General features: G+C 43.2%; 1 protein-coding gene across 1 annotated transcript; it reads right to left on the reverse strand.

Moving 5' to 3' along the window:
- Positions 1 to 4526: 4526 nt before the first annotated feature.
- Positions 4527 to 9432, reverse strand: phlda1 (pleckstrin homology-like domain, family A, member 1). Its single transcript, XM_084573401.1, has 2 exons — positions 8731 to 9432; positions 4527 to 7136 (listed from the first exon to the last, which is right to left on the reverse strand). The coding sequence occupies exon 1, from the start codon at positions 9244 to 9246 to the stop codon at positions 8770 to 8772; it is 477 nt and encodes a 158-aa protein (XP_084429527.1). The 5' UTR covers positions 9247 to 9432; the 3' UTR covers positions 4527 to 7136; positions 8731 to 8769.
- Between the last annotated feature and the right edge of the window lie 533 nt (positions 9433 to 9965).

Below are 9965 nucleotides of genomic sequence, written 5' to 3' on the forward strand. Positions count from 1 at the left end.
AGTACATGTCAAAACAAATGTTGGTCAGAGTGTTACACCATCTGCATATTCATACTGATATACAGTATGTTTGCAGATTTACTAATAAAAAAACAACAAAAAGATTGAATGAGATGATGACATGAATATACTCAAAAGAAACTATTTTTAAAAAGGTAAAAAGCAAGCAACCAGGAGCAACAAGGCAAAGTTGGAAAACCCCAAGGCTCACCTTATCTTTGTAGGGTTTAGCACAAACAGAAAACCTGATTAGAGGTTTGCTTGCCACGTAGTCTGATATTTGCAGTGCGCCAGATTTTTTAGATTGTTTTCCTGCAAGAAAAGAAAAAGAACTTTGTTGTGGTGATTTGGGCAGGCGGCTTAACATGTAAGGTAGTGTAGAAAAAAGAAGGGGCAAAAAACATGAGGCGATGCAATGATAGAGACACAAGGGCTTTGATGAGTATATCTGGGTGGATGGACGGGTCAACAAAACCCTTGAATTTAACAAGGGAGCAACAATGTTCGTGTCGTGTTTCAAATAAATAGAGTTACTTTTAGCCCTTATGTTACTTCCCCCAGTGGCCTTGCAGTGGCATACCAAGTGTTTTTGAGTGGTTCATGGGCTGCATTGTCTGGATAAAGGCAATAAAGGCTGGAGAGGACAGGGAAGACTCTACTCCTCAGCCAAAGAAGATCACCTTGGCTCAGCCGCTGCCTGATTTACTGTTTTAATTATCAGAATACATTTTTTTTTTTAATGCTGATGTTCTTATCTCCACTTTATGTGGTGGCCCACGAGCTGGGTCATAAGAATTATTCCGTAATCTTTAAACCATGTGTATATTATTTTCACCTTGGTGGCAAATGGCCTTCATCATAACCCCCAAAATCGATATGTTCCTAAATAAGCTAGTTGTTTATGTGCCGGAACCCTAACCAAACTAGATTTACCGACACTGGTGGGGGCAGTAATTCTGAGAAGAGGTGCAAATGGAATCAGGAGTAGTTGTAAGTTTTTGGAACAGGGGCCCATTATTTCAATCAGCAGACAGCTGTTTCCAATGAACATCTTCCAGAGCCTTCTTTATGCTACCTGCTCAGCACCAAAGCAAACAATTCAAGTTACTAGCAACTAGCTGATGAACATAGTGGAGCATTAAAGCAGTGAAAGTGGCAGGTGGACAGTAAGCCAGCGCTAAAACAGTCTGACTATTGGACTTCCATTCATCATGTGGCTGAAAACACACCTGCAAATTACTCTGATCTAGACTAAAAAGCTCAAAACTCACCTGGAGCTGCAGGACTGGGCTCTCTATCACCCATGGGATGTGCTTTTGCAAAGTTGATGGCGGCAGTAACTATCTTTGGCTAGTTTTTGTCCCAATACACATGGCCTAGAGCTCCAAATTGTTATACCAAAACCTGAAATGAGTTCACAACCCAGCATCTCCACCGCTGCTCTCCAGGCCTCGCCCATGTGTGTTGCCTCAGTGTCTAATGAGTTCCACCTGTTCATGCCATGTAGTCTTTTCCTGCACATGCCATTTTCCCACCAAACTAGACGACCTTTGGTGCTAACAGCCTTTTAAAAGGTTAAAATGATTGAAAATTCACTCTCTATTTGAGGGTAACACACATACAATTAAGCCTTAGCTTAGCATCGGGCAAAACCTTAGCCCACGTGCAGGAGTTATGTTGCACCTCCAATAGGCTACTGAACAGACAAAAGATAAAAATAAAAATACAATCAATGGCAGTTACCTTTCCAACGAGATTATAAGCTATATGAGCGATATGCAGTTTATGGATCAATAACTGCCTGAGGGACTCTTGTACCTCTCTGCTCATAATGTCAGCCAGGCTAATCGGATACGATGGATCCAGGGAATGTCCTGGGATTTACAGACACACAATGCGGCACAATAAAATCAACAAGGCCTGACAGCATCCATGCACCGTTTGACAGGAGTGTGTGGCATACATACAAATGGCCTGTTTAAGGGATGGAGGTATAAAGATCCAGGACAGATCGCCAGGACAGCCCTTTATTGTTTTGCCCCATCTTATATTGGTGACATTTTGACCCCATACTTTAACACTTACCCGCTAGTAACTAACATTGTAACCAGGGGCAACGGAGTGCTTCCAGTCCTTTATCCTGTGAAGTAGTTCCCAAGAATATCTTGCTGTCTCTGTGTCTGCTTTTAAGAATTATTTTAATAAGCTTACATTTTGTGGGATTCACTGAACTGAACTGAATCAATGCGGATTCAACTTCCATCAGTGACAGTTTATCCTTTTCAAGCCACCACACTTTCAGAAAACATGAAAGATTTAGTTCTGTTTTGTGCTACAACATCTATTCTGACATTTTGCCACACTAAAATTCATCCGATAACTGAAGGGCATTATTTTTCCTCTCATACATGGACTACTTGCTGCAGTGGCTCTTTCCAAGACTCTTCAACCGTATCCAATAAGCACGTGCGATAAATCCTGGCAGCTTATGTCAAGAAAAGTTCACTCCTATAGAGTATATGCATATGTTTTCACCGTGCCACAGAGAAAACCACACATCAGCGAGTCACGCTGCTGCACTGGTTGACATGTTGCTTCATAACCATGAACACACAAACTGTGTTTTATTTCATTTTGACTTCCTCTCACATGTACTTACCTGCGTCCTGCTGATAAGAAATGAGATAGCAAAGCAAACAACAAAGTCAAGTGGGCGCACACAGATGTGCCTTTTTCATTTTTAATCCTCACCTCATCTGAACGTTCCAATACACAAATATTTAAACAACCACATGGCCATCTGCAATAAAGAAACAGTAGACCTGCTGATAAGCAGGACTAACCTTTGTGCCAAGATTTGAATGTCTATTTTCCCTTTGTTTGAATTCCAAATGCAGACTACTGCCACCTGCCGGTATGCTTATTGGAGTTATTTCCTCTTGAGCAAAGGCAGAGTACAACTTCTGGCCCGGACATAAGCCATGTGAGGCACAGTTGTCGCTGCTAGTTGTTTGAGGTAGGTTCGGCGTATTTGTGCATTTAGCAGTATTTGTCTCAGGGTTGACTGAAACAAAAATTCAGACCCGAGAGTCCATCTCAGGTCGTTCATGCAAACAACCAGACTGCTAATTTTGTTGGCTAACCATGTTCATTGATGGAAGGGACACCAAGCTAGTTATTAACTTAGCCACTATGTTCATCTAGGGGAAGAAGACTGAAAATACAAACACTGTGGATTGACCAACAAGTAGCATCTCTGAATATTGGGTTTTCAAGGTATGCTAGCCATGTCCACGCTAAATTCCCTAACCAATCGTAGCACGTAAGCTCAGATGTCCATATTATCGCTTCAAGTTGGCCAAAACAAACGCTGAATTTAACGTGAAAACATCTACCTGGGATCAAGTTCCATGATGACACAATGGGTTGCGAGTGTCCTGAAAAGACCCCACAAGTCATAATTAGGTGCTCTTCCTGAATCACTTGCGGCCACGTGCACCTGCTGTCACAAGTTCCCACATCTCTCTCTGGATCAAAGAGAGCTGGTGATTGCGAGGAATGACTTGGCGGCCATCCTGCATGCCAAGACGGACCCACGGAGGCTTCTTAGGTAATGTTTGAAGAGCAGCAGCTGCCCCTGGTTCAAAGGGGTGTGCCGCCACGTTGGTAAAATGTCAACAACAGGAAGGACTGTAACTTAATAATCTTGTTGTTATCATTTCTGTTTCGCAGACCAGTGTGTACACAGGACACCAATGAAAACAGAAACTAGGCATTCCTATTTTATTTGCTCATTGTACTCTAACGTTTCTTCGAGTGCCCTGAAAGACACACTGACTATTTACCATTCATTTGTCAGTTTGGCTGGTTATGTTAAGTTTAACAATCAGTTATTGGTTTTAGGATACATTTTGAAAGTTTACTCATCATTCATTTATAAGATGAAAAGTTTATCCTTCATGTGTGTTCAATTGTGTTCTTCTCCGTTGTGTTTTAAAGGTTACATCAGCTTAGCATTTCATTAAAACGCATTCATTCAAAGTGTACTAAATGAACAGTGGCGTCATTCTACCTTTAAGTAATGCCAAATTACAATGTTAATTTAAGAAGATATATTAGAATATAATTGTGTAGCTAATACGATTATCTACCCCTTAAATAAAGCATCAAGAGGGATTGTCACAAAGTAATTTGTGAACCAACATAATCTTGCTGTTAAAAACAGCAATACAATAAATCCCTGTTCAATCAAGTACTGCTCTGCACCACTGTTGACCATTTTCCTGAACCACAGGAACTATTCAAGGACAAAAGCAGCAGATGAGTCTGAAAGTCAGATTTGAATATTCAGCAGAGCTCTCTCCAGCAGCAGCATGTGTCAGAAAGGATGCCGTCATGTGCACCGTGTAATTGAATTAGCGGAGCTTTCGACAGGAGAGCGGCCAAAGCCACGTGTGCTTTTGACATTACGCGCTGGCAGTTTATCTGAGCGGCAGCAACTGGCGGTGAAACCCAATTCGCTTCATGGCTTCTACTTTTAGAGCAGGAAACATGGGGTGAGAGGTTCAGCGCTTGTAAAGCATGAAAGGCTGGAGGCCGACGGAGCAGCAGCTAGTTAAGCAGGTCATTTAGATGACCCCGCTGTACCGCAGGGCCCCCGGCATTCATCAGCTGCTGTGTGAGAAGACAGGGAGAAAACACACAGACACCATGAGGATTTTGTTTGTTTTTTTAATGGAATGTATCTTTTCGAGGTATGAAAATAGATCTCACGTTGAAATAAGAAATTGGACAGTGGCTACAAAGGGCAAAGCTATAACTGTGTATGCAGTGATGGCAACAGGAAGGCATGTCAGAGAAGCATCACACCAGTCGCATTAGATAAAGGGCACAGCTTTGACCCTGTGTGGGAGATGACAACAACACAGAGGCATGTGTTGGTGATACACAGGCAAGAGAGGAAAGCCGAGGGAAACAGGAACAGGAAACAGCATGAGCCACGATGAGATCAAATGTTTCCTGACTGCAAACCGTCCCTCCACCGTGAAAAATACAGAGGAGTTTTCAGATACCGTTACCTGACATGTTCCACTAAAAGTTGCTCTGTGTTCCACATTTGGAAGTATTATTTGAACTGCCAATATGCTATACAAATCTGTGATATTATTTTGTGGACACTTCTCAGAAGCAGAGCTGCAATAGAAACAGGGATAATCTGATTGGTTGAGGTAACGTTGGTGGGTGGAGTCAAAGATTCCGCTTTGTACTATTTTAGCTAGCTAGCTTCCTAAATTAATCCTAGTTAGCTAGCTTAAATTGCCTAACTATCCTAGTTAGCTAGCTATCTTAAATTGCCTGGCATAAGTCAAAAACTTCCATAGCTAGCTAACAATAAAAAAAAACATATTTTTAAGTCAAACTGTTTTTTTTGTTTGTTTGTTTTTTTTAAAAAAGAACATTGTTTTAGCAAGAGGGAAACAAAAAGGTGACTGAGCATTATAAAATGTTTTGTATTCAATAAACGTCACCTAGTTAGCCAGGAATATGCTAGTAATCGTTAGCCACAATACATCCTAGCAGTGACTGGCTAAATTAGCCATTTAGCATGCTGGTTAGCTTACTTGCAGATGGGACAGTGTAATTTAAAGCACAAATGATGGTTCTTTCAAAGGGGGTTGTGTTTACAGTGTTCTCAAGAAGAGTCCATGTGCAAGCCCCTCTCTGGTATTCATAGCCTTGAAAGTGGGGAGCTGTGGTCTAGTGGTTAAAGAAGCAGCTTTGGGACCGTGTGGTCACTATGCACTTTAAAACCCTCAAAACTGCTCCCTGGTTGCCTTGCATGACCGCCCACTACTACAAGTGGGCTCACTTGGATTAAGAGAGCAAATTCCTTGCATGTGTGTACACATATACATGGCTAGTAAAGCTGATCTGACTTTGTGACAACTTTGTGAGGGATTTATCACGCCTTTGCATTTCTTATATTACGTTACCTCATTGTTAGGTTGCTAAATTGTCAGCCTTGTTGGCAGGGTTAGGGTTGACAGCGGTTGTCTTGACTAACAGCCAATGTTACCATGTACATGACTTGCCATGCTGTTGAGTTACATCTGAAAGCAGCGTAAGTACGCCGTTTAGTGCATTTAGGGAAAACCAGATGGTGCAGCTCAGTTAATAACCTGTGACAGCTTCTCTTGTTTGGAAGAATAAAAAGAAAGCATTCCTGAATTTCCACAAATTTGAATATACATCTCTTCTGGTGTTTTATTTCTGGAGTTCACTCATGTTACCCTGCCAGAAGAGATGAAACGCAACCCGTGAACCTGTCTGTAGCGCAGCTCAGCTTCTGAAAACATAACAAAAACTCCGCTGTACATGTTACTTACTTATCTAAGCTCCTCTCTGTAACCACTGAAAACAAACCGACGGCAACAAGCTCATCTCCCTCACGTTTAAGACTGACAGAGATAACATTTGTGTGCACAAATGCATCCTAATAAAATGATGGAAGATGAGAGTGAAAATACTAAGATACTATACTGTAGCTATTTAACAAATCAAGCACTTGAAACAAATTTTGTATATGCTGAGCAGGTATCTCATACAGTATCTATGGATTTTTAGTATTTAAGGTGTAACACTGCACAAGAGATGTAATGAAATGAGTCTTTGGTTCAGTTGAAAAATGAAATCATGTTCAATGACACAACGTACTGACAATGATCTGATCTTACTAATCTACAGCGATCATCCTAAGATATGTAAGCTTATCCCCAATGGACTTTGAGTAACTTGTAGGCTATGAACCTCAGAGCGAGTACTTCCCATTCCACTCCAGAAACAGCCACACTTAACATTCATCAACAACATAACATTTTTTTTATAGAAAATATATATACACATCTAATAAATAAGGTATAAACCCCTTCGCACGGTAGAATACAGGTGTTTTCTCACATGCTTTTTGTCCATGAGTCTTTTGTGAAATAAGTCCATGTACTGAAAAGGGACGGGGTGCTGGTCTGTGGAAACCACTACATGGAAGAGGGGTTCTCCTGGAGAATGGAGCTCGGTGGGGAAGCGGCAGGGGTTAAGGTGGAGCCCGGGTTCGTCCTCCGTCTGAGTGTCCAGTTAACCTGCGGATGCAATCGATTAGACAGACCGCACACTGACACGGGAGATCTGAAGTCTCTTGAAACACAGACCTAAAGCTCATTTCATTATAACAGTCTGGATCATTGGATGGGTGCACATCGATCTGACAAACGGAAACTTTTTTTTGAGGATAAATTTGTTTTTATACTGATTAAGGAAGAGTAAGGATTCTGGCGGGGTGTAGCCGAGGTTTCTACTAAAAGATTTTGGCGTGGTAATACTGCATTCTTTCAGTTGCAGCTTCATAGAGGCTTCAACTGAAAATGAAGCTTGTTGCTTTTTTTCTGGTAGTGTGAACACAACATACTGGGATCAGTCTGCTAAAATCCCCAAATTCGTATTAAAACATCCTGACCTCAGTCTTGTCAGTGGTAATTACGGCTCTGCTGCTCAGTTTGACTACAAACAGAGGCCCCGATCTCGAAGATCGTATTGTATTATATTTCTCACTGCAGGTTTTATCATAGTATCTTTAAATGCATTCACTAAACGTGTGTCCTAGCTGTGCTGCTGGTGCACGGCTGCATGAGTCCAGCGTACAGGCGCTCTGTTTGGTGACTCATGCTTATCATTTGATCACCATGACTGAACGATCAAATGTGACCCCGCTGCTTCTGGAGGTTCAGTTTATTCTCCATGCTGTCACACAATCACTATGTACCACGGGGAGCCACGTGTATGGAGATCTGTCCAAACACACGAGGGCAGCCTGTTTCACTGAACGCAGTGCGTGCTGGGCTGAACCATGCACAGGCTGGTGAGGCTACAGAGCAAATTTGGAAGTTGACCTGTGCGTAATACAGGAATTCACCTGACAGACTTTGATATTTACACAATCCTTGCCTTTATGACTAGTTTACATGTCACAGGGATTGAATGATCTCTTGCATTTAATTTTCTATTTTTTTGTATTTATTTAATGTTTACTTTCAGATCTCCTGTGTGCACTGTCTGCTGCTGCTGCAACGCTGCAAATGTCCCCAGTGTGGGATAAATAAAGGATTATCTTTAATTTTTTTTTATTCAATTTCCATCTACTTATGATTTAATGCATGAACAGTTGCACAAGTTAAACTCTAATTCAACATTTTCACTCCGATTTAAATGGCTTATAAAAACCAATCCCTTCATTTCTGTTAATAATTACGCGTCATGCGTAATGTCATTCTGCTTCTGTGATCTGGGTGAGGGGAGAAGCCCTCCTTGTGTGAAATATCAAACCTGTCAGGGAATGTACACCCAAGCACAATTTCTCACCTCCATGAGAGGTGGGCGTATGGGTAGACCAGGCCTAAATCAAGGACCCCCCAAACTTTTCCTTACGCCAGAATAAATCCACATTTTGAACAACTCTGTCTCCTCCTGGAAGAATACTGGCTCAATGTTTGATCAGTGAGTGAGGACTGTAATCTAAAAAAAGAATAGATGTCCTCGCTCATGGTATAAATATCCAGGAAATAGGACCAAAGCGTGGAAAAAAAAACAAAAAAAAACGGGTCCTTAATTTGTAAGGGGGTCCCCAGGTTGTCCCCGGACCTGGGGACCCCCCTTCGTCTTTCTCTTAAGCTGTCTTACCGCTAATGGCGCGCCAGTGTCCGCGGGACTCGCCGCAGGTCACGCAACGTTCGGCGAGCTGCGGACGGTCTTCTGGCCGGGCATCTGCACCACGAGCAGCTGCTGCTTCTGCCGGGTGGACTTCACCGCCAGGATCGCCTGCCGATTCTTGTACTGGACCATCTGCAACGTGATCTCCGCGTTCCAGCCCTCGTCCTGCGGGCACCTGAAGTCGATCTCCTTGCCCTCCGTCATGACCACCGTGAAGTACACGTACTTGCCCTTCCGCTCCACGCAGTCCACCGTCTTCATGTTGGCGAAGTGCAGCTCCTTGACTTTGCCCGCGTCCCCTCCTCCGCCGCCGCCGCCGCCGTGGTGCGGCTGGTGGTGCTGCGGGTGGTCGTGCTGCTTGGGCGGCAGCAGCAGCACGCCGTCCTCGGTCAGGACGCAGTGCTTCTTCTTCCAGAGCTGCAGCAGCCCGTCGCTCCGCTTCTCCAGCAGACCCTCCTTGAACACCTTCCTGCCGTTTTCCAGCATGTTCACCTGCGCGCCTCGCTCTCCACCAACCGCCTCCTCGGCTCGACTGTCGGACGCTCGGAAAGATGGGACGGCTGCCTATCCCGGAGCAGGTGAAGGCATGGGATGCTGCTGTGACTGCGGTGCTGAGCGGTGCTGGTTGTGGAGAGAAGGCAGGCTGCCCGTCTGTCTGTCTGGTGGCTGGTCACAGAGTATGTGTGTAAGGGCTTCGAGGGGCGGGAGGGGTATGGAGAGGTGCACCGCCCCCCTTAGTGGCATCCAGCCTCCTGAGCTCATGACCAAAACCATTAAGACACTTTTTTTTAGTAGTATTAAACACACGCGTCAAAAAAAAGATTAGATGCTGCTTTTAATATTCAACCCCTTTCTGAACACATGTTTAATCACAGTCTGTAAATTTAAACAAGTTTTAAACTGAGATCTTTAGACAGCAATTTTTTTCAATGAATGAAGTCAAATCGATGTTAGCGTTTTAATTTCGACAGTGCTTTGTGCTCATTCATGTTTAAATTTCATAAAGAACAGAGTGGAGTAAAATCTGGTCTCGAGGGATCTGCTAAATTAAACTGTGGCTTTAATATACCGTGGTATTAACCACCGCCACAACTGCCTTGTTAATCTTTTGGTGGGTGTTTTATGTGGTCATGTTTAATTTCCATTACAAACCATATTCCCATGAAACTCGTCAAAGGGTTTAAACGCTGCGCAATGGCGCCCTC

Source organism: Chelon labrosus (genome assembly GCF_963514085.1).
Source record: "Chelon labrosus genome assembly, chromosome: 23".
NCBI lineage: Eukaryota > Metazoa > Chordata > Actinopteri > Mugiliformes > Mugilidae > Chelon > Chelon labrosus.

Bases quoted from the DNA above. Each gene is read 5' to 3' on its own strand.
- phlda1 (XM_084573401.1), bottom strand. From the start codon at position 9,246: ATGCTGGAAAACGGCAGGAAGGTGTTCAAGGAGGGTCTGCTGGAGAAG.